General features: G+C 35.5%; 1 protein-coding gene across 1 annotated transcript; it reads left to right on the top strand.

The window, feature by feature from the left end:
- Positions 1 to 26: 26 nt before the first annotated feature.
- On the top strand, positions 27 to 25,567 carry LOC133187501 (acetoacetyl-CoA synthetase-like). Its single transcript, XM_061322900.1, has 18 exons — positions 27 to 174; positions 950 to 1,053; positions 2,216 to 2,333; positions 3,450 to 3,569; positions 13,386 to 13,483; positions 14,144 to 14,258; positions 14,566 to 14,644; positions 15,202 to 15,343; positions 16,009 to 16,089; positions 16,851 to 16,975; positions 17,631 to 17,695; positions 22,207 to 22,329; positions 22,686 to 22,799; positions 23,036 to 23,161; positions 23,580 to 23,649; positions 23,831 to 23,889; positions 24,065 to 24,270; positions 24,694 to 25,567. Exons 1-18 carry the CDS (start codon positions 60 to 62, stop codon positions 24,829 to 24,831), a joined length of 1,998 nt encoding a protein of 665 aa, XP_061178884.1. The 5' UTR covers positions 27 to 59; the 3' UTR covers positions 24,832 to 25,567.
- Positions 25,568 to 25,892: the final 325 nt, after the last annotated feature.

Below are 25,892 nucleotides of genomic sequence, written 5' to 3'. Positions count from 1 at the left end.
TGTTTTATTACCGGAAGTATTATTTGTCACGTTGGATGTTTTGGTAAACAGAGAAAATTATGGACGCCGCAGTAGATGGAATCCCCCCTATTATGTGGGAACCGGACCGAACCATGTCGACTAAAATGGATGAATTGAGGACAAGAATCAATGAAAAATATAGTGTAAATCTGGGTAAGTTAAACTAAGAATCTCGAATTTCCTCTGTCAATCATCGGTGCCATGGGGTTGAAGTGAAGGAGTACAAAATTGGATGTACCAGCAGGGACGTATGTAGGACCAGATGCCAAATAATTTCCATTTATATTTATCTTGTATTGTACTCCAATGTCTTGATTGAATCATATTTTTTTTATTTAGGATCTGCAGATAATCATTTAAAAAACTTATATTTTTTTAAATGACTTGAAATAGATCATGGACCTAAATACTACAGTATTACTATATATGTCCCTGAATAGATACAGTTATGGAATCCAGTGAAACCAATGACTAATCATCTGTGCCTCAATTATAGCTCCTCAATTATAGCTCGTGATGGAACATAAAAATTAACAGGAGTGTTTCCCATTCTCACATTTCTTGCTGACAATATTAATTGTTAGCTAGTCATGTCAAAAGCAAACATGGCAACAGGCACTGTTCATCAAAATTGTCAGCCAGTTATGGGTGATAAATTAAACAAAAACTTATGTTTTTTCTAAATAGTGGCAATGCAAAACCAGTGATGCTAGCTAGGTTAACATGAATTGGATCAGAATGTAGGTGTGATGGGTAGAATTCAGAAATTGAATTCATGTAATGTTGATAAATAATAAGAAGGTCATGGGGTCATATGTCAGGTTATATATATATATATATATATATATATATATATATATATATATATATATATATATATATATATATATATATATATATATATATATATATATATTCATGTTTACAGAGACTTATAGAGAGTTCCACAAGTGGTCCTGTGAGAACTATGACCAGTTTTGGGAGGAAGTCTGGCAGTTTACCGATGTCATCCACTCACAGCCTTATACAGAGGTAATATATTGATTTGTCTGTATAACAGACCTTCAAATCATAAAACATCACCTTCTCAATAAAGTATTCATTTTATATGTCTTAAATTCTTGAACTGATGGTATATATATCTTAAGAAATGTGTTTGTCATTTTTAGTTTATCCAGAATGTTACATAACTTTTTATGCTCCGTATCGAAGATTCGGGGGTATATAGTTTTTGCCCTGTCCATCTGTCTGTTTGTCTGTTTGTCCGCAAAAACTTTAACCTTGCCCATAACTTTTGATTGGTTGGAGCTATGGCTTTCATATTTCACATGTGTATTCCTTGTGGTAAGACCTTTCTTTGGGTACCACCATATTTGACCTTTTGACCTAGACCTTGGAGTTTGACCCACTTTTGCAAAATTTTACCAAACTTAAACCTTGGCCATAACTTTTGAACAATTGGTGCTAGGGCTTTCGTACTTCACATGTGTAATCCTTGTGACAAGACCTTCCTTTGGATACCAGAGTTCGACATACTTTTGAAAAACTTTAACCTTGGCCATAACTTTTGAACAGTTGGTGCTAGGGCTTTCATACTTAACATATGTAATCCTTGTGAGAATACCTTTCTTTGGATACCAACAACTTTGACCCTTTGACCTTGACCTTGGAGTTTGACCTACTTTTGGAAAACTTTAATCTTGGTCATAACTTTTGAACGATTGGTGCTTCGGCTTTCACATTTCACCTGTGTATTTCTTGGGAAAAGGCCTTTCCTTGGGTACCAATAATTTTGACCATTTGACCTTGACCTTGATGTTTGACATACTTTTGAAAAAACTTAACCATTTCCATATCTATTCAATGGTCACTGCTAGGGCTTTCATAATTCAAAGGTTTATTCCTAGAGACAAGACCTTACTTTGTGTACCAACATATTTGATTTGCATTGAGAAAGTTTAACCTTTACTAAAAGTTGCCATACGGGGGCATCAGTGTTTCACAAACACATCTTGTTTTAAAATGCAAACTATTAAAGTTGGAAAAATCAAAAATATTTGCCATATATAAGATAAATTTGTCAGCTGAATGTTCATTGAAATTTCATCTTGATTGTAGTTTGCAGATCCTTCTCAGATTTTTTTTTTTAGATTTTGTTCTTCATCTTGTCAGTTGCTGCAAACTTGATTTTCAGGTGATTGATAAATCCAAGAATATTGCAGAGATTCCTACATGGTTTCGAGGGAGCCGCCTTAATTTTGCGGAAAATCTGCTCCGTTACAATGATGACCGTGTTGCAGTTTATGCTACAGGTAAAAGAATCGACATCATAGCATAAATATATTGCTAATGGAAGAGCTTCTTGTAAACAGCCTCATTTCCATGTAGTTTATTTTTATTCGCAGGATAACAGAATAAAAAAAAATAAAATCACATTGCAATGATGCTAGGAAATATACAGCATACTCCGGATATATTGAACTTCAGAGGACCATGCAAATTATTTCAATATATCTGTAATTCAATATAAGCGAAATCGACTGACGTGAAGCCGCCATTTTTACAAGTTCAATCCCGATCTAGAATAAAGAGGAACAAACCCGAACAAATTAATTTGGTCATCGTTTATCTATTACAGTCTATTTAGATTTCTCAGCAAGAATTAAATGGATAATGTTTGAGGATCTTGCGTTTGTGAACCATTTGAAAAGACCATCTTCAACCTCATTATAATTCCCTGTTCGCATTCTTTTACGTTTTTGGAGAAAATCACCGAACTCAACCGCTTCAATTACTTGCTGAACGCTGCTTGTATATCATCGTAAGTGTACTCTGGTCAATCCCAAAATCCTTAGTTATTTCGGATTTAGGTTTTGTCTTCTTATCAATAGCCATAACTAATACATATTTATTGTCCAAAGATAAGGTTTTTTTCTGTGGGGTTCCCATATTGTCTAGCCTCAATACATCCGTATATGTGAAAACAAAGAATTCAACAGTGAATACATTTTATTTTGTAAAAGCAGTATTAAAACACATAAGGTGAGAAATTATTAATTCACACCTTTGTATATCAACCAGACAGTTAGGCATAATTACTGTCACCAACGGTAATGACAGCCGCCAGGGAGTACTTCAATATAACCGTTATGAAAACAACTCAGTATCACCTCTAGGGACCGATCAGTGGCTTCAATATAAGCGATATTTCAAAATAGCCGATTTCATTAATATGTTATTTTAATGCAAAGAAATTGAGAGGCTAAAACTGGGGACTTATTTTTATTTCAAAATAAGCGGAAATTCAAAATTAGCAATTTCAATATAAGTGGAGTAAGCTGTAATGAGTAATCAGTGATAAATCATGTATATGTCTTAATTTATTCATGTATGGAGTCAACATTTTAAAACTCTTCCTTATTTATCAGGTGAAGGACTTGGGATCAAAGGAATGCAGAAGAAAACATTTAAGGAACTCCGATCCTCTGTGGCGAGATATGCAGCAGCCATGAGAAAAATGGGGGTCCAGTCAGGAGACAGGGTCGTAGGTATGCATGATTTATTATGATTTCCCATGAAGAAGTTTTTAAACCCTCATTAAAGGACTTATCGCATGTTTCTAAATTATTTGAAATTAAAAGCGTAAAACGTTCCTTATGACCACAGTTTATAAATTTTGTGTTTTTGCTGCAGATAAACCGCGGTAATTAACCAATTATTGACTCAAATGAAAACCCCTGAATTAAAAATCTAAGTTAATTAGATAGCGATCACGTGACCCTGTGACGTCAAAGGCGACAATGGCTGATCAGCTCTATAGTTAATCTTACTAAAATATACGCGATACAACATGGATATTCTGCATTTTGGACGACCATTTCACTGATTTTATCGATATGAAATTGAATGTCCAACCTTATATTTTAGAATTGTCATCAAGAAAAAATCTGAAAAATCTGTTAACATTGTAAAAATAGCAGCGACGATATCGAAGGAGACGCGGCGAAGACGAAGAAACTCACCATCACAATACAATTTGATTTGTCATCTTATCACATATATTAACTTCATTGATTTACAAATTTAATATTGTATAACTGTTATTCTTCGTTTTTAGCATAACATTAATTTACTTATGTTTTGTAAAGGATGGCAGTCTTGAAAAATAATTTTCCGATCACGAAACATTGCCGTAATCGGAGCTGTACTGATTCTGAATGTTTCGAATAAAAAAACGAAAACATCTCAAAAGCCTTCTACCTTAGAACTAGTTAATGTTTCTATAGTAATTAAAAAGCACTCTAGGAATTATTTTTTTCAGCATTTTTCGTAATTAAGCTGCATTTGTTGTTGATAACTCCGTAAATAGTTTATATATTCTCATCTCTCTATCACTGAATTGTCGCCTATGACGTCAGAGCAGTATTTTGCCGAAATCCGACTGAAATATGCATATTGCCGTATTTGAATTTCAACTCTCAATATCTCTTAAAATATGCTTTCAATAACGTTTATTGTATTCAATATTTTAAAAACAAGGTTGTAGATAATATTTTTCATAAAATTACGATTTTTGAAAGATCATGCGATAAGTCCTTTAACCATGCTATTTGGAAGATATTATATTTTACTAGTCTTGGACTTGAGGGTGGTTGTCTGGGGTTTCCTTGGTTTCAAGGTACGGTAATAAATCTTCAAAGGATCTGCTTTCAATGTACTATTACGTGTACCTATATGGATATGTTTGTTGACTCCACATTTTGTTTGTTCTTATCAAATCACCACCAAATATGGATAAAAAGTTTGTTTCCCAATGATATCATAGCTTGGAATTGATCTGTGTGCATGGACGTTATTTTTACACAACTGAGACATTGTAAAGTATTGCTTTACAAAATTCACATCAATGTAAAGATCAAATGTTCAATATCAGGATCATCTTGAATTTTTACAGATTCTAACATTCTTAATGTTAAACATACAATACATGTATACTTTTTTTCCATGGGGGCATATGTTACCCTGGCCTGGCAGAATCTAAAAAGAACAGGAGAGGTGAAGTACGTTACGTTTATTTGGCGGGTTTCAGCAACAATTAAAAAGTCTAACACAAGATACGCATTATTATACATACATACACTCATTTAGTCTAGGGGATTTACAACTACTAATTTACTATGACATCAAAATATCACTGACTAGAATAAAACATGTGGCTAGTAGATTCCGTTTGATAAGTTATCAATAAAATATTTTATAATACCATATCTTTATGTCCGAAACAGCCAAAACACATTTACATCTGTATTTGTTGACGTTTTGTCTCAAACCGGAAACAGATTACACTACTCTAAAACATGACTCTAATCCGTGCAACTCAACTAATTCCGGAAACAAATGAAATTGTATATATTCTTTAGAAAATCAAATCTATATGTTTAGCAAATACTTTCTGTGATTATAACATAACAATTCTGTACATATAACCTGTTCACTATTGTTTAAACTCAAAATAAAGACTTTTCACTGAACTCTACCCACGTGACTAGACCATGCTGCATCAAAATACTAGCGAATACATTGAAATTCACCTAATCGCAATATTTTGAGAAACAAAATGTCTTATATCAAACATATTATATATCAAGAAAACAGTTACAAACATGTTAACATGTACAAATTTATGTTCTTACCTAAAAAGAACAGGAGAGGTGAAGTACGTTACGTTTATTTGGCGGGTTTCAGCAACAATAAAAGTTTAACCCAAGATACCCCACATTCCGGATTTACACACATCCAAGAGTTATCTCTCTTTGATCATAAATTCTATAACAGACTAATACATTATACAAAAAAATGGGGGTGGCTGAAACCCAATATAAACTACGTCACACACTCCCCTACAAAATTGAATGTTGTCCCGACATTAACAATTACAATGAAACACTCTTTGTAATTAAAATAAAGCAACATTATCAGGCTTCTGTTTTCCACAGAACAGTATACTGTATTATCATTACATAGACCCTTTAACAACATACATATGCAACTTGCTCGATTATACCCAAATGTCTACAACTGGCCAAATTGCAGACAACACTCTAAAATGTCCTAAGTATACATAAAGCTAGACACTAAGGTTACATTTACTCTGTCGCATACATGTACATGGCCCATATAACAACCATTAACTAATGAAATTTGACAATACTTGATAAATGCTATAATTAGCATGTGATTCATATCACTCATGATATTATTAAATAAACATACATGTATTGATTTCACGAGGGCATTTGCCCTTAAAGCTGTAAAACATGACAGTCTACTAATATGTGAAAATCTACACAAAAATTTCAAAATCTGGTTTAATGGTCTGCACATATGATGGTTTCCCTAACTGATCATATGTAAACTTCCTGGGAGGTTTGGTTGCTCTCCTAGGTCTTTCTGAATGATAGTCTTCAGTCTCGCTTGTTTGTTCAACATCTGGCTCCGCACATCTATCCTCAGAATTTGGGTCCTCCTGATCATCAGATTGTCTATCTGAGCTATGGGCTGACTTGAAACTATCACCAGAACTGTCAGAAATCACAACCGGTTCCTCAGAATGAGAGTCACAAGGATTCTCTACTTCAATTACCGAGTCCGAGCTATCATTTTCTGTAATATGCTGCTGAGGCACAAACGGTTCTGCATGTGGATTTAAAGAGATCCCTCCAAAATCAATTGATCCATCAGAATCAGAGGAGCTGCCGTCAGCATCATAAACTGTCACTGGGACTGCAGGTTTAAAGGGTTGTTTAATCCGGCAGGTTTTTTTCTTCTCCTTATGTCCAGACTCTACGGGTAGAGAATTGCACTGCCTCAACAGGTTCCTGTGAAGTCTCCTGATACCACCCTGTCCTGACTTCTTCCTCACCTCGTACACTGGTGTATCCTCATTTACTTGCTTTAGTACCACATACACATCCTGCTCCCAGTATGACCTTAATTTCCCTGGCCCTCCTTTTTCCAACAGGTTCTTCACCAATACATGGTCTCCAGGATACAATCGTGCGCTCAATAGTGCCTTGTCATACTGACGCTTTCCCTTATCAGACATCTTCATTGCTTGCTGTGATGCAACTTTGTAAACCTCTTCCATGCGAGCTTTCCACTGAGTGACATACTGTGAGTAAGTCCGCTTTGATTCTGAATGCTGTAGCTCAGGAAAAACTAGGTCAATGGGCAGTGTTGGATGACGTCCAAATAACAAGAAGAATGGTGCATATCCAGTTGATTCATTCTTCGTACAATTGTATGCATGAATGACTTTGTTTAAATGAGATTTCCAGTCAGATTTGAAAGATGGTTCTAGAGTTCTTAACATTTGTAACAAAGTTCTATTGAAACGCTCCACCTGGCCATTTCCTTGCGGGTGGTAGGGTGTTGTACGAGAGTGATGAATTCCACACAGCTTCTGGAACTCAAAGAAAAATCTGTTCTCAAATTCACGTCCCTGATCATGGTGAAGTCTGCTAGGCATTCCAAACCTTAGCACAAAATCATTGAACACTTTTTCTGCTGCGGTCTTAGCCGATTTGTTCCTGGTGGCATACACCTGGGCGAAGCGAGTATAGTGGTCCATCACCACAAGAATATATTCATATCCCCCTTTGCAGCGCTCCAAATGGAGGAAATCAATTGAGACCAGTTCCAATGGACAAGTCGTAGTTATCGGTTGTAGTGCTGCTTTGCGCGGAAGATGTGGTCTTTTGTCCTTGATACAACAACACTCCTGAGTGACATATCGCTCAATCTCTGAACCCATGTGCGGCCAGTAGAATCGATCCCTTGCGCTACTCAATACTCTCTCTGCTCCTAAGTGTCCTAGATCGTCATGTAAATGTTTAAGGGCTAATTTCCTATAACATTTTGGAAGTACCAGCTGTTGTATTTGTCCTTCTCGAGGTAGTGAAATCTCCCTCCTAAGTAATCCATTGACCATCTTCAACTTTGGCCATTCTCGTAGTAAACACTTGGAAGCAGAGCTCCATCCTTTGGTTACTTCCTTTGACGGTCTTGTCCCCTTTTGTACAAAAGGAATTATAAGCCCAATGTCTGGGTCCTTACTCTGTTCCTTTGTTAAGGTAGCACTGCTAACAGAAGTAAAGGTTCCACCCTGAAGTTTCTCTTCCTCAGCTTCAGCCTCTTTAACTGGTGCACAAATACTGCCACAAACAGTCTCGTCTAACCTTACTGCTGACACAATGGCATCAATGGTGTCAGGGGAACAACTTTCTGTAAACTTGGACACATCAAGGGGCATGCGACTGAGTCCATCTGCGTCACTGTTTTTCACACCGGGCTTGTAGTGGATATGGAATCGGAAATCTGCCAACATGGAAACCCACCTTAATCTCGTAGCATCTAGCTTTGGGGCGGTGAATATATATCGCAATGGGTTATAGTCACTGTACACTTCAAAATGAGTGGCATAGTAAAGGTAATCTCTAAATCGCTCTGTCACTGCCCATTTGAGTGCTAGGAATTCTAATTTTCCGGAGTGAAGGTGGTAGTTTTGTTCAGCTGGTGTCAGTGTCCTAGACGCATAAGCAACTACAGCCAGCTTGTCATTATCCTGTTTCTGATAAAGGATAGCTCCCAAGCCCATTTGTGATGCATCAATGTGGAGAGTATAAGGTTTGTTGAAATCAGGATAAGCCATCACTGGTGGGTGAAGTAGGACATCAATGAGATCCTCTAAGATACTTTGGTGTTCAGCTGTCCATGTAATCCGCACTGATGAACTCTTCTGTCCTGATTTCTGAGACTTGGTTTTCTTCTGCTTCTTCCCCAATAAGGGTGCATCATTGTCACCTTTCAGTAAATCGTAGATGGGTTTTGCTCTACGGGAGAAATTTGGGATATAACTCCTGTAATATCCGATAAAGCCCATCACTTTCCGTACATCTCCAACTGTTTGAAACCTCTGATCCTTTAATTTCAACACTGCCTCCTGGTCATTTGGGTCTACAGTATGACCCTGTGTAGTGACTAGGTGACCCAAGTAACGGATCTGTTTCTGAAAGATATGGCATTTACTAGGTTTCAATTTCAGTCCCTTCTCCTTCATACGACGCAACACACACTGAAGGTCATTCAAATGAGCCTCAAACGAATTACTGTACACCAAAATGTCATCTAAGTATGGGAGGCAACACTTATCTCTGAGTCCTTCTAGAGCTTCATTCATGTATGCTTGGAATATTCCAGGAGCACCTGTGAGTCCAAATGGAATACGATTCCACTCGTACTGTCCCCATGGTGTCACAAATGAAGTGTACTTTCTGCATTCCTCTTTCACAAAACCCTGATGGTATGCTTTACTTTGATCAAGAAGTGAGAACCAGCGACTTCCTCCCAAGGAATCGAGAGCATCCTGTACTCGTGGAATTGGATGTTGGTTGTGGACAGTTTTTGCGTTTAACTTCCTATAGTCAACACATAAACGGAGTGATCCGTCCTTCTTCCTTACACACACAATAGGACTAGAGTATGGGGATGTTGATCTTCGAATCCAACGTTTCTGTAACAAGTTGGCAATATAATCTTTAACTTCTTGGTAAAGAGGCCTCGGTACAGCCATGTAAGAACTATGCACTGGTTCTTTGTCCATCAGTTCTAACTCCAACTGCAGATCCACGGCACAACCGATATCATCATCATCACATGTAAACGCCTCACATTCCTCCCTCAATAGCTCCTGGACTTTCTTTTTCTGGTCTGGGGTAAGGGAACAGTTTGAAAGATCAACAGGCGGATCCCACTTTTCACAATTTTTAGTACTCACTTTATTTACTACTGTCTGAACACTATTAGATCCTGTAGTCTCAAAGTGAATTGATGAACAAATCCTTTCAACATGTCCTAAAGGTGTTCCTTTTGGGAGGACAGAGTCCATTTTGGATGGATTAGACAACAACAATTTGACGTGTCTAGTACGCTTTGGCTTCACATCAATGAGCATTTCCTGTGATGTAACTCCATAGGCATCCAATTCTTGAGACGGAATGAAGACAGCCTTAGTGCCATGCTGAAGTTGTCTGGTCTTGAATGGTACTTTGACGATTATCGACGACTGCCTTGGTACGGTTATATTCCTGCGTCCTACCTTGACCATTCCCAGTGTTCCGTCTCCCGTGTTTTTCAACTCCCGGTAGAGGGCGTTGACCTGAGCCTCATCAGCCGCTGGAAGAGTACACTTTAACAAGTCAACAGCATCACTACTATGTACAGTTTGTACCAGGTGTTGTATAATATTATACCCAAGAATAGGTTCATTCATACCAGATACATTGGTGATCAGAAAAGGCACCTGAATTTCACTACCTTGTTTTAACAATTTCAAACTGACAGTAAGAACACCTTCAATAGGTATATCTGAGCCCGAGGCAGATACTAATGAAAATTTCTCCGACTGTAAAAATTCTTCAACACTCTTAACACTTTCAACTACATCTGGACAATAATTCATGACAAATGACTTACTTAACAGTGAAACTTGGGCCCCTGTATCCCACAATGCTTTCACAGGTTTCTCATTCAATAATACACAAACATGACATGGCTTACTGACAAGTTTTACAATGTTCGGCCCAATATCATAAACATCACCTTTGATTTCATTTACAGAAATTGCAGAAAAATTGTTAGGTTGACATTCAGCAAAAAATTTTGTGTTCATATATTTGACAGCATTACAAATTTTCTTATGTTCAACCCAATGTGCTTTTTGACAATTTACACTACAATATGTGGCTAAATGACAACTTGTGCAAACTTTGATAGTTTCACTTGACAATTGACGATGACATGATAAACAACTCTTGGGACATTCCATTTGCTGGGCCGCCAACTGTCCCTCTAAGACGACCCGCTGCGGTTTCCCGATGGGTGAGACTTCCGGTTTGGGCACTGTTGTCGACGATGACCGGATCCACCACATGTCCAGCAGTGGTCGCAACGCTTGCCGGTGGCTTGGCAGTCGGCACATCCTGGTCTGCTCCTTGCGTTTACTGGTTGCGTCCTCACATCACTTTGGGAATGTCCTACTATTTCTTTCAGTTTATTCATCTCGAGCCGTAAAGATTTAATTTCACTCGCAAGGTCATTTTTCACGGCCTCTTTCACAGAGTTGATCTCCAAGGTAGAGTTAATTTGAGACACCGAGTGTTTAGATTGGAGTTTGTTAAGTCTTTCACTCTCTTGTATAAGAATCTGATTCAGCTCATGCATGAGCTCTGCATCTGATATAGTCACTTTGTCCAAATGTTTCCTCATCTCATGTCGTAATGTTGTGTCCCGTAACCCTGTGTAAACTGTTCTTCTGAATAGACCAGCAACCAGTTCTGGACTGTATTTGAGTTCACTGTTATCTTCCTGCGAAGCAAACAGAATCCGGTTCCTGAGGTCCATCACACGCAAAAGGAAATCATTAGGGTTTTCCTTCGGATTTTGGGTCGCGCTGGCAAGTTCACTGTACAACTCAGTAGCATTTTTTTCTGCATAGTGTCCTCTTAGAATACTCCTCAGAGTAGCCAGATTTATGTCAGGTCGTCCATCAAGGTAACTACGAAGACTCGAGGATGGAACAACTGCCTTGATCACCCCATCAATAATGTCAACCTCTGAATATCCCTTCTGTTTACCAGTTTCAATTTGTCGAATTAGGCTTGTGTAAGATATCCCTGCCTTACAATCAACCTGGCCACTGATTTTAAAGTCCTTATGTAGCTTTACCGCTGTGGGATTTTCTTTCTTGACTTCCGGTTTCTTTTCTATTTCTTCTTCACAAATCCCTGGAGACTTAGTGTCCTTCACACTTTCAGTTTCCGCTTTCATACCCACAGTTTTTTCAAGTTCTTTCTGAGCTGCCTCTGCTAAAGTATATTTTACTGAGAGCAATGTGGTTCCAGACTGTGCGCCTTCCATCTCCTTCATGAAGAATTTATCTGCCTGCATAGCCACCACTAGTCGACCCTTGGAAGCATCAACAGTCTCCCCGAATTCCTCCAGAATTCCCTTCAGTACGTCCAGTGGTGCCATCATCAGCTTTGACCTCACCTCCAACATTTCCTCTGTCAACTCTGCCATGATAAGAATCCCGGACGAGCCCCCAAAATGTTACCCTGGCCTGGCAGAATCTAAAAAGAACAGGAGAGGTGAAGTACGTTACGTTTATTTGGCGGGTTTCAGCAACAATTAAAAAGTCTAACACAAGATACGCATTATTATACATACATACACTCATTTAGTCTAGGGGATTTACAACTACTAATTTACTATGACATCAAAATATCACTGACTAGAATAAAACATGTGGCTAGTAGATTCCGTTTGATAAGTTATCAATAAAATATTTTATAATACCATATCTTTATGTCCGAAACAGCCAAAACACATTTACATCTGTATTTGTTGACGTTTTGTCTCAAACCGGAAACAGATTACACTACTCTAAAACATGACTCTAATCCGTGCAACTCAACTAATTCCGGAAACAAATGAAATTGTATATATTCTTTAGAAAATCAAATCTATATGTTTAGCAAATACTTTCTGTGATTATAACATAACAATTCTGTACATATAACCTGTTCACTATTGTTTAAACTCAAAATAAAGACTTTTCACTGAACTCTACCCACGTGACTAGACCATGCTGCATCAAAATACTAGCGAATACATTGAAATTCACCTAATCGCAATATTTTGAGAAACAAAATGTCTTATATCAAACATATTATATATCAAGAAAACAGTTACAAACATGTTAACATGTACAAATTTATGTTCTTACCTAAAAAGAACAGGAGAGGTGAAGTACGTTACGTTTATTTGGCGGGTTTCAGCAACAATAAAAGTTTAACCCAAGATACCCCACATTCCGGATTTACACACATCCAAGAGTTATCTCTCTTTGATCATAAATTCTATAACAGACTAATACATTATACAAAAAAATGGGGGTGGCTGAAACCCAATATAAACTACGTCACACATAATCCACGGAATCACAATTTCTGTTCAATTGACAGGTAGAAAAATACTCAGATTACTTGGAGTACCATTAAATGTCTTAAATGCACTTTATGTTTGCTGTTACAAATTTCCAAAGAAAATTTGTGACCACATACATGTACATAGCGTAAATTAATCCCACATGGAAAAAAGTATGTCTACAAGTACAAAGTATTGTAAGTCTTATGATCTGGTTACTAGTAGTGTATAAACAGTTTCATATGCTCTACCAATGGAGCCTCTGTATCTATTGAAGGATTTGATGTGTAATCCTTCCCATTTTTGTCTTATTTATGTAGGGTACATCCCAAACTGTACAGTTGCTCTGGAGGCCATGTTAGCTGCAGCATCTATAGGTGCTGTGTGGAGCTCTACCTCTCCAGACTTTGGGGTACAGGTAAGTCAGAAAAATTCTCCAGCACATCTTATTAAAAAGATACTTAGAGAATAAGAATCATTCACTGTTTTCACTCAACACAATATTTCATTATATCTCTGTGCCTGAGAATGCATCTGATATTGCCTATTCCAGAAAATTTCCATTCCGTAAAATTCAAAATTTTGCATCATGTTAAGTCTGTGATATATTATAATTAAAAAAAGTGTAATTTATGCAGAAATGATACTGATTTTTTTGGTAAAAATATTACGGTAAATGAATGTTATAAATAATGTGCAAATGAGTAGCCAATAATTGTTTTCATTTTAACAAAAATATTATAAATGGTAGCTAGTGTGCCAAGAGGTACTATCAAACAACACATTAATTTTGTTCCTAAGTTAGGAAAATACTATGGGTATATCTTTAAAAGGTATAGGAAATTAGTACGCTATAAGGTTAATTGAATGCACATTTTAAAATTTATAACAATATTTATGGGTTTTATGTTATAAACCTTTTATACCCAGTTGTATTTACCTGTATTATACTCTTGTTTGTTTAATATACATTTTAGCAGAACAGAAAATAAATCCAGTTAATATATATGTATTTAAAGTAAAGAGTATAATAAACAAGAGAAATTCTTTTCATCTATTGTTGTTATGTTTTTGGTAGGGTGTTTTGGACAGATTCTCACAAATAAAACCAAAGTTGATATTCAGTATTAATGCTGTATGGTACAATGGCAAAGTTCACTCACATCTGGAGAAACTGGAACAAGTTGTCAGAGGTACTGTGTTACAATGTATTTCTGATTCAATACACAAATGATTATTTATGGTAACATGAATTAGATGTAAGAATGACTGGTAAGTTTTTAATTTCTGTCATATTTGCCATTGAGATCAGTAAAGTAAAACCTTTTTAATGGATGGTTTATACCAAAATGATCTCAAAACTTTGAATCGCGGACTCCTTTTGGAGAGTTACTTCCCTTATATCAATTGTTTCTCACAATTGATCTTGTGAGAAACATCAATTTGTTTTTGACATTTTTATATTCCAGTCAAGTTTATGGTGTTTGTCTCCCTTTGCAGGGTTACCTGACCTTGAGAAAGTTGTTGTTCTGAGGTTTGTTCCTGATGCACCCTGTGATATTTCAGCTATTCCTAACAGGTGAGACAATACAGGAGGAGGATTTATGTCCCAAACTTTTTGAACAAAAATATTCTCATTACTTTTAGATTCTGACATTATGATATTTCTAAACAACAAAGTAAAATGATCATTATGATTACTAATGTGACAGAGTACTGTAAAATCACTAATTTTCAGAAAGGGGGGAGGTATTGAATGATTTTGTGGTATGTAGAGAACTACCATTTCATATCCTCCGTGAAGTTTTACAATTCCAAACTTCAATACAGTGTACATGTATTATGTTTGTCTTTCCACCATGAAATGAAATCCTCACAAACCAGTAATTTTTCTCAAACCAGGCAAATTTAACTGTACAAAAATAAATGATTTCACAGTACATGTGTTGTATAGGATTTTACATGTCAGATTAGATAAGTTTTGCTACCTATCATGTTTTCCTACATAAAAATATCAGTAGGCAGATACCAATGCAGAGACTTTGTAAGAGACAAATACATACATGTACATGTACATGTATATGATTTTTTTTGAGTTTGTGATATATAAAAAACAATGTTTTGTGTTGTATTTAGCTGCTTATTGGAGGAATTTGTCTCATCAAGTGACCCAGATGTGGAGCTGTATTTTGAACAAGTCCCCTTTAACCATCCATTATTTATCATGTACTCATCAGGGACCACTGGAGCCCCTAAGTGTATGGTCCACTCAGTGGGGGTAAGCTGACATCAAAAATCAACATATTGGTAATGTGTTTGTAACTTGTTATCTTCTTAAAAATAAGTTTCACGTTTATTTCAAAAAATCAATATTGTAAGAATTTTTTTTCATCAAACTTGTGCAACAGCTGAGCTTGAAACTCACCATCACTAATTACAGGGCTCAACAATAATGCTTGTCCATATTCAGTTCATTTTGTGACCATGCAGACAAGTCAGTCTCCACAAATACTTGTCTGATGGGAAAAATTACTTTTATTACCTTTATGGAATAGTATGTGTGCATGACTTAAAAAAACCCCCCACAGAATTCATTAAACAGTGATATTTTTTAAACTGCATCCATCAAGTACATAACTTTCAAATCTTGGCTTGATAACTCGGTTGGTAGAGCACCTGACTAGTGATTCATTAATTTTCCTGTATACAGTATTTCAAAACAAACTTCTATCATGTTGATACGAAGAATTTTCAAAGCATTCAATGATTTGGTATTGATAAAAATGACATACCTGGTACTTTTATGAGGGAAAATTTTGTGGGGTTAGTAAATAAATGGAGTTTATGGGCTAAGGTGCTGAAAGTCTGTTGCAAGCCTCTAATTATACATGGGTTTACTACAGAAAGGTACAATTTATTGTTTTTGATTATGTTTTTCCACAGGGAACCTTGCTGAAGCATTTAGAGGAACACATCATACAAAGCAACATGGGAAGGGAGGACATTTTCTTTTATTACACTACAGTAAGGAGAATGTTTACTTTATTACAGCATTAGGACAGATTTAATGCATTAAAAATGCCTTTTTAATTACTTTGTAATGGTTTTCTCTTGTGATATGCACAATGCCTGAACTTTTTCCTTTGTAGCAAGCTATACATTGAAGACATATAGGTAGTTTTCAGTGCTGTAAACGTACATGAATTAGCACAATCAAAATTTAGTGCCTGGCCTTTTCAACTGATTAGCACAATTATAAATTAGTGTACATGTATGTGAGTCTTAAATCCTACTTTAATCATACATAACATTAACGTAAACATGAATAAACATACAAGAAGAAGCATAAAAGCCGCGAGAATATGGTTACAGCTAAAATAAGGTTACCTCTAAAATAAGTACATTTAAGTATTAGAAGTTGAATTTCACTATGTTTTCTATTTTCTCTTTTACCATGTTTACTGAAGAAAGTCCTCAAGCTTGAATTTGATATAAATCTCTTGAAAAATACATGAGAAATACCAATCTAATTAAAATTAGATCCTTTACGCTCCTGTATTTTGTTACATCGCTTTAAGGATCCTTACAGTGACATAACAAAATACAGGAGCATAAAGGATCTAATTTTAATTATATTGGAAAAATACTGGCATTATAAGAATAGTTGACTTTTCAAACAAAATTTTGGGGTCATACTTAGTAAATATAAAGTGAAAATTATTTTATGCAGATAATTCTAAAACTGAAAATAATTTACTTTTACTGTGTACTTGTGTATGTGATAGGTTGGCTGGATGATGTGGAATTGGTTAGTCTCAGGTCTGGCTGTGGGTGCCGCCATTGTTCTGTATGATGGGTCCCCTCTGGTGCCCCATGCAAATCACCTCTGGGATCTGGTGGATGAATTAGGGTAAATGTTTTCAAGTTTAATATAAAAACATTTTCTTTGATATGATTTTTCCATGAGCATAATTCTATTTTCATGATTCTATTTATTGGTTTATGAAGATATTAAAGGTATTCTTTTCAGATTATAACTACTTTTTAGATTATAACTACCTAAAAATTTAGAATACACCCTCAAAGTGCAGTGAAAACTGTCTAATCTGACACCTGTGCAACCCATTTCACTGTGTTTTCCAACCTTTATTTTTGTTCCCATTTTACCATTTTCCATGTTCTTTTCACTGTGTAATCAGACACCCTGTCTATTCCGACACAAAATTTGTCTCTCAGTGCATGTCTCAGATTAGACAGGTTTCACTGTACAATATTCCTCTTGCCCTTTAGGCTCGGTACTAAATATTTTACTCCTCAGGTAGCTATATCATCATTTTAATCTCAAAGCCAGCAGTAACTGTGTATTGTACAAGGCAAGTTTGAAAACAAAGGGATTGTTTTTTCCAATATCAAAGAGAATTTTAATACTTCAATGTAACAAAGTCCTCATTTGTTACCAAGTAAATGTGAACAAACATATACTTGGAAACAAACTATTATGAGTAAAAATGATGCAGTTAGAACCCATAGCAGATTGGTTAATCTGTGTTTTACTCCTCTTATAGGATCACTTTGTTTGGAACAAGTGCTAAATGGTTGGCTGTAATGGAAGACAGGGGACTGAAGCCAGGTAAGAGTTACAGTTACTGTCAGGTAAGAGTTACAGTTACTGTCAGGTAAAAGTTACAGTTACTGTCAGGTAAGAGTTACAGTTACTGTCAGGTAAGAGTTACAGTTACTGTCATGTAAGAGTTATAGTTACTGCCAGGTTAGAATTACAGTTACTGCCAGGTAAGAGTTACAGTTACTGTCAGGTAAGAGTTACAGTTACTGCATCTCTTACTGCACACTATACGCAGGCTATTCTTTATTTTAAAAAAAACACACCAAAAACATGCATCATCTGAATCTCCCCTATAGTGCACACCAAATTCAAAATTGATTAGGAAAGTGGCACACACTGTATCTTAACTTTTTGTAACTAACTGTGACTTTTTATATGCCCATATTATGTTATGGCGTTCATGTCCGTCTGTCTGTCTGTTAGCTTTTCTTGTGTCCGGCTCATAACTTTAATACTATTAGGCCTAGGATTATCAAACTTTGTCAGCTGATACTTCTTGGATAGAAGGTGTGTCGCGCACTAAAAGTAGGTCGCTCTAACCTTTAATTAAGATGCTATGGCCAAATATGGAAAAATCCTGTCCGGCTCATAACTAGAAAACTATTCGACTTAGAATCATCAAACTTGGCCAATTTATGCATCTTAGGTAGAAGGTGTGTCGCGACCTATTTCAAGGACACTGCAACCTTTAATTTAAGTGAAATTTAAAAATAAAACTGTCTTTTTACTATTAGATTACACAATCCCAAAAAATGCAAGAGTGTTGTAGTATCCTTATTAAAAATATGTTAAATCAAGAAAATACTTATTTTTAGGTCTCCTGAGTCACTCAGGTGACCTATTGCTATCCGTTCTCGTCCGTCGGCGTGCGTCGTGGGGTGTGCGTCGTGTGTTAACATTTGAACATTTTTAGCTTCTTCTCTGAAACCGCTTAACCAATTTCAACCAAATTTGGCATATAGCATCTATGGGTGAAGGGGAACAAAAATTTTGAATTTCATGGCCCCGCCCCCCCTGGGGCCTGAGGGGTGGGGCTAAAACCACCAAAAATAATGCAATATTTAAAAATCTTCTTCTTTACTCCTGGACATCAAGCAGTCAAACTGTTGGCATTTGGCATCATTGTAATAAGCATTGAGTCCTCTACCAAAATTGTGAAATTCATGGCCCCAGGGTCAGGGGTTCTGGTGCTAGGGTGGGGCTATATAGATCATATAGTGAAAGTGCATTATTTCTTTGAAAATCTTCTTCTCTGCTCCTGGGTATTATATAAACTAACTAAGTACATACTTATGAAGAACAAGAGTGCCTCTTTCAAAATTATGAAATTCATGGCCCCAGGGTCGGGGTTCTGTTGTTAGGGCGGGGCTCTATTGATTATATAGAGAAAATGCATTAATTCTTTGAAAATCTTTTTCTCTGCTCCTGGGTATTAAATAAAGAAACTTAGTATATAGTTATGATGAGCAAGAGTGCCTCTTTCAAAATTATAAATTTCATGGCCCCAGGGTCAGGGGTTCTGGTGTTAGGGTGGGGCTCTATTGATTATATATTGAAGATGCATTAATTCTTTGAAAATCTTTTTCTCTGCTCCTGGGTATAAAATAAAGTAACTAAGTACATAGTTATGATGAGCAAGAGTTCCTCTTCAAAAATTGTGAATTTCATGGCCCCAGGGTCAGGGGTTCTGGTGTTAGGGTGGGGCTCTATTGATTATATAGTGAAAATGCATTAATTCTTTGAAAATCTTCTTCTCTCCTCCTGGGTATTAAATGAACTAACTTAGTACATAGTTATGATGAGCAACAGTGCCTCTTTCAAAATTGTGATTTTCATGGCCCCAGGGTCAGGGGTTGTGGTGTTAGGGTGCTCTATTGATTATATAGTGAAAATGCATCAATTCTTTAAAAATCTTTTTCTCTGCTCTTGGGTATTAAATAAACTAACTAAGAACATAGTTATGGTGAGCATGACTGCCTTTTCAGAAATTGAATTTCATGGCCCTTGGGTCAGGGGTTCTGGTGTTAGGGATGGGCTCCATTGATTATATAGTAAAATTGCATTAATTCTTTGAAAATCTTCTTCTCTGCTCCTGGATATTAAATAAACTAAGTACATTGTTATGATGAGCATGATTGCCTCAGAAATTATGAATTTCATGGCCCCAGGGTCAGGGGTTCTGGTGTTAGGACGGGGCTCTATTGATTATATAGGGAAAAGGCATGAATTTTTTCAAAATCTTCTTCTGTGCGCCTGGGTATTTTTCAAACAAAGGAAGTGCATGGTTATGATAAGGAAGAATGCCTCATGGCCCTTGGGTCAGGGGTTCTGGTGAGGGGGGAAGAGCTCTATTGATTATATAGCGAAAATGCATAATTTCTTTCAAAATATTTTTTCTACCTCTGGTTATAAAGTAAAGAAACAAGTGTATAGTTATAATGAGAAAGGGTGCTTCTTCCAGAATTGTGAGTTCGTGGCCAATGGGTCAGATGTTCTGGGGTAAGGATGGGGCTTTATTTATTTAATAATATGGTGAAAATGCATTTCTTTGAAAATCTTCAGTGCTTCTGTGGATGGTCAAGGCAAACAGAGTAAAAGTTTTAATATGCAAGGGTATTTTTACCAGAATTTTGAACACCTGGACCATTTAGTCAAAGTGTTCTAGTCCTGGCCAGGGCTCTTTTAAGTTTTATTCTGCTTAGCAAAGTTATTCCCCTTTGCCATTCACCTTTGATAATTAATCAGTGTAAATAATGTTTTTGAAAGCTTTATAGAATAAGAGAATTATGCAAGATAATTTATTGTATAATAAAAAAGTACTTTCATAGTTTTAATGACTTGGAAATAATAGAAAAATAAACATGAGACAAAAATAACTTATCTTTTTAAATGTTCTTCGAAGGCGAAGAGAGGCCATTGTGAGAAGAAGTAATAATATGGGGTTAAATGATAGACATTTTGTTAATATTCTGCATGGGAATAGTGATAAATGGGGGGGGGGGGGGGGGGCAGAAGATACTAGACCAATTATTTTGTTGATGCTAATCATACTATTTTTCTTGCTTTTGGGCAACAAAGCTTCATTTTTCAGTTTATGGATCCTCTAAATTGTTGTATTGTACTCGGCTGACTGTTAAGGCCCTTGGGCCTCTTGTTTCATTATATACGTTACAGCAATCTATAACAATTGTAATGTTACAAGAGAAATTCCACCTCTCCCATGGGTGTAATTATCAAGCACTGGTCAAGGAGAATTTGATAACAGAAAATTGCATGTCAAATTAGAGAAAAATTAATGTGTTGAGTGTGAGGAGCTAACTGGTAGAGCATCTCTGATCAAGCAGGTGTTGTCTATATCTCTTTGGAACTGGGTAAAAAGAATCAGCCCTGTTGGATTAAATAGTTGGCTAGCCTAACTTTGAAAATGAATTTGTTGAAAAGTAATTAAAACTTATTTGATATTGTATAATAAATTAATTTGATACTGTATAATAAACTAATTGATATTGTATAATATAATTAAAACTAATTATACTTGGGGGGGGGGGGGGGGGTATTGGAATCAGCATGCCCATTGTCTGTATGAATTGCAGCTTAAAACCAGTCTGATATTAAATCTAAAAATAATCAAGTATTTTAAAAAAATGTTTTTATTATGGTAGATAGTCCCTACAAATCTAAGAGTAATGCAGGAACCTTATTAAAAATATTGCATCAAGATTACACAATTTTTTTTTTCTTTTTATAAATGTTTGTAACAAATAAAAAAAAAAATCTTTGTTTTCAAATTTAATATCAGAATGACATAAATATGCATTTTTATTGCACTACAAAGCAGATAGTATGTATAGATCCATTCATCCGTTGGGAGTAATAAGTGGACATGCATCCAGTTAAAGATTAATTAATGAGTTCAGTGTAGGAAGGCTAGCTGTCTCAATCATTTCTGTTAGAGGATCTCTGATCAAGCAGCTCTTATCTGTATCCTTTGGGAATTAGACAGAAGAACTGCTTGTCAGTTTATAGCATATGTCATTTGATGGCCAGCCTTTTATTTTTGATATTAATTTGATATAGATTAAGTTGTTAAGACTAAATTATATTGTTTGATATGACATTTTTAATTAATTTTTTGAAAATATCAACAAATTCAGAGGATCATGTCTCATAAATCTGAAAGCTGGAAAGGGGGGGGGGGGGGGGCTGCAGATGGGCATTTGTCAAGCTCTAACACAAACAGTTGAAGATCTATTATGTAATATTTGCTATAATTAATGCCTATACCACAGGAGATGTATAAACAAATATTACGAGGAATGCAAAAATCATTGAAATCCTTGTATCAAGGTTGACATGATTTTTTTGCACTCTTAACTGTTTATGACAATTGAACAATATTTGACGGGCGTATCATGCTGTGGCGAGCACTTTATTTACCATATCCTTTAACTTTATTTCAAATGAAAATATACATCTTGCATGTCGTAACTAACTGGATACATGTATTCATGTCACAGGGACCACACACAAACTGAAGACTCTAAAGATGATCATGTCCACAGGATCCCCCCTGAAGCCTCAAAGTTATGATTATGTGTACAAGGAAATTAAAAAAGACCTTCTCCTGGCCTCCATATCAGGTATGTAAACAGATTCTTTGTACTCGGTGGATGCAAAATTCAGGAGTTACATGAGAATTTGTTTGAAATTCAAGTATTGTTAAATCAAGTATATTAATAGGATCAAATTTTCATGGTTTGAGGAAAAAATATTGGTTTGTATAGATTTGACTTTGTGGTTGATGAAGTAATGGTATACAAATTTGATACTAAAGTTATAAACTTTAACATTTGGTGATTATTGAATTCGTTCTCTTCATACCATGAAAATAAACAAATATTTTAAAAATTCCCCTATAATTGGTGATTCACAACAATTGTTAGTAATTTTGTGTTAGGAATATAGACATTTTTTAATTTTTCGTCTTTTACTGTAGGTGGCACTGACATCATTGCCTGTTTTATGGGTCAGAACTGGACAGTCCCGGTACACAGAGGGGAGGTTCAGGGCTTTACCCTTGGCTGTGACATGCAGAGCTGGAATGAGGAAGGTAAATGAATCAGTATAGTACTACTATATCAGCAAGTAACAATGTTATCAATTGATATAAATTTGTATCATATTTTGTGAAAGCTCTTTCTAAGTGTTAAAATTGCTATTTATGCAGTAGCATTCAAACTGTACAGCAGTAGTGTACATCATCTAGATGTTTGCTTTTACCTACCTTGTGGAAGGTAATTCAATTCTTGATGATGTAGTCCGATACATCTTTTTCTTGTGTCATAGGTAAGCCAGTGTATGGGGAGCCAGGGGAACTGGTCTGTCTGAAGCCATTCCCTTCCATGCCCGTCTATTTCTGGAATGACCCCCAGGGGGAAAAGTACACTAATGCATACTTCTCCATGTACCCAGGTGAATTTTTGTTATACATGTATTGGATTAGACTCAGTTCTAATATGGCTGATTGAGATGAAATCAATTTACAGTAAATCACTCTTTTATTTGAGAGAAGACTTTTTTTAATTTCATGCATGGCCTTAGGCCATAGCTAATAAATACAAAATTACTTTCTCACAAAAATAAGGTGTCAGAAAAATTTGGTGATCTACAGTAATTGAAGGGTAGACTTTGGTCAATGTATTAATATATTTTAAATTGAATATTGTCGATATTTTCACCTAAAAAGACAAAATAAGTACTAGATACATGTACTGACATAAACATGTACAGTACTATATGAAAATCTGAATATATTTAAGATACCTACAAGTAATTTTGATTGCAAAAAAGGTTTTTTGTAAGTAGTCATAATTCAGTGAACGTCTTGTAGGTGTGTGGGCTCATGGTGACTACTGTTGTATTAATCCTAGGACTGGAGGGATAGTCATGCTGGGAAGAAGGTAAAAACACAATCACTTAGGAAAGCAGATAATTCTTAATTCTGAACAATTTTCATAGCTTTTTTATATCTAAAACTAAGCTTTGAATGTAAGTATGCTAAGGAAGATATGTGTTTTGTGTCAGATTTTCCAAGCATAATTTCTTTAAGAGATTTTTGATACAAAAATCTTTGAATTTCAGTGATGGGGTACTTAATCCTAATGGAGTTAGATTCGGAAGTGCAGAAATCTATAATGTTGGTAAGAACTCGATAATAATATATTGTCAGATCCATTTCATAAAAGAAGTCATCACTGGCTATCAGTGTCTTAAAACCCTTCTGGGTTCCAATAAAAAAAAAAAAACTCCATTAAGAGTTTCAATTACAAAGTGTATCGGCCACACTGATAAAAGAAATATTATTCCATATTTCAGTCGAGTCCTATAAGGAAATACAGGATAGTGTTTGTGTTGCCCAGAGAAAGGCAGATAACTCCGAGGAGAGAGTCATCTTATTCTTGAAGATGGCATCAGGAGCAGATTTTGCCCAGGAACTAGTTAAGAGCATAAAGGTCAACATCCGACATCTTCTGTCTGCCCGACACGTACCAGAGGTCATCCTCCCTATCCAGGACATTCCAGTAAGTAAACACACTCCCTTGTAAAAATAATTTGCCATTCCGGCAGCTCAAACCTACATCAACAAATTGATCACAAAATCAGAGGAGACTCTCTAGATTCTAAGTTTTTTTTTCATTTCATATTAAATTCCCTTCTTAAAAGAGACATTGATATGTAAGTTGGTAGAATGTAGACTTATGAAGAAGCATTCTTTTTTTTTTTCTCTTTTGATGCTTTCCAGTATACCTTTGAGAATAAAAAAGAGTGAAATGGTAAAATATATAGAATGATTTTAAAATATTTTGTACTGATCCTCTTTTGAGATTATTATACAAAGTAGATTGACTTTTAAATTCCGTACAAAAGTATTAATTTTCTATTTATCATTAATTGACAAATGTGTGTATGTATATTAAAAATCTGATGTGTTGTTTTTTTTTTAGTATACAATCAGTGGAAAGAAAGTAGAGGTAGCTGTCAGACGAGCCATTCATGGACAAGAAGTAGTCCAGCGGGGGGCATTAGCCAATCCCTCAAGCATTGATTACTTCTACGACATTCCAGAACTGAAAAAGTACTGAAATGTTATGTTAGTTCAATTATGAACAAAAAATAATCCTGTGATGGAACTTTTAAGTATTATTGTGTGATATGTGGGTCAATTATAACTTCTTCAGTGGGATTTAATTTAATTACAAGGAAATGTAACTGTAATAGCCATGTAATAATGGAAGGCTGTAATTGTTAAATGTGAAATCCTTAATATGCATAATCAGTTTTTGTTGTTGTGACAGCAATGAAATACTCCTGTAGTTGTGTATTATACTTTTGTTTTGTGTTTAAGAACATACATATCGGTTACTGATCTCATTGTCTGTTTCTGCTTCACAGCATCATTTGATTTCCAAGTACTGTGTACCACAAGAAATATTTCTCAGTCACAGATACTTACATCTTTGTTTATACATATAAATTGTTTAAGTTATAAGTTATAATAATAACTTTTTACCCTTTGTACATTGAAATATCATGGTTAAATTAGCAAATAATGTTTCTTTATTAAAACCATTATTTATTATTGTTAACAGTTTATGATGTACTATGAGGGATTAGTAAATATTTAGTGTATAGCCATACACACACGATGAGCATTGTTTTGTTTTATCAAGAAGTTCATTCAAGGGTCTTGTCATGACACCAAGGCATTGTCAACTCCATTGTATTGGGAAAGATGGCATATTAGATATACTAGTGTCGATTGGGCAAATGTTCAATTAACAAACGAAAATAACAGGTGGTGATTTAGCAATTTTGTATAGTGTATACATGATAAATAAAAAAAAATAATATAACATTTTTAGCACTTTTGGTCATGGACTGGAATAGATTATGTAATGGCAGAGTCCATTGTCCGTTTGTTTGAATTTTTCAAAACACCACTCATACTACAGTTTCTGTCTGACTTCACTATTCTGTAATTCAAGAAGACTACTCTAAAATAAACAATCCTTTTTTTGACAATCAATGTTGCCATAGGTACTATAAATGGAAAGTTTAAAATTCTTTTGAAACCCTGTTTCAGTTTTGGTCTTATTTCAATAGAATTTTTTGTGCATGAATAAGATTATAGCAAGTTCCACTA

This window comes from Saccostrea echinata, unplaced genomic scaffold (genome assembly GCF_033153115.1).
Source record: "Saccostrea echinata isolate AGI-Se365-2 ecotype Australia unplaced genomic scaffold, CSIRO_AGI_Sech_v1 ptg000015l, whole genome shotgun sequence".
Lineage (NCBI taxonomy): Eukaryota > Metazoa > Mollusca > Bivalvia > Ostreida > Ostreidae > Saccostrea > Saccostrea echinata.
The sequence above is the reverse complement of the archived record's forward strand: the minus strand, read 5'-3'. Positions and strand labels throughout refer to the sequence as shown.

Bases quoted from the DNA above. Each gene is read 5' to 3' on its own strand.
- LOC133187501 (XM_061322900.1), top strand. From the start codon at position 60: ATGGACGCCGCAGTAGATGGAATCCCCCCTATTATGTGGGAACCGGAC. The intron at 17,696-22,206 runs GTAAGAGTTACA...TTCATGTCACAG, and splicing joins AGACAGGGGACTGAAGCCAG to GGACCACACACAAACTGAAG. The intron at 23,162-23,579 runs GTGAATTTTTGT...AACGTCTTGTAG, and splicing joins ATACTTCTCCATGTACCCAG to GTGTGTGGGCTCATGGTGAC.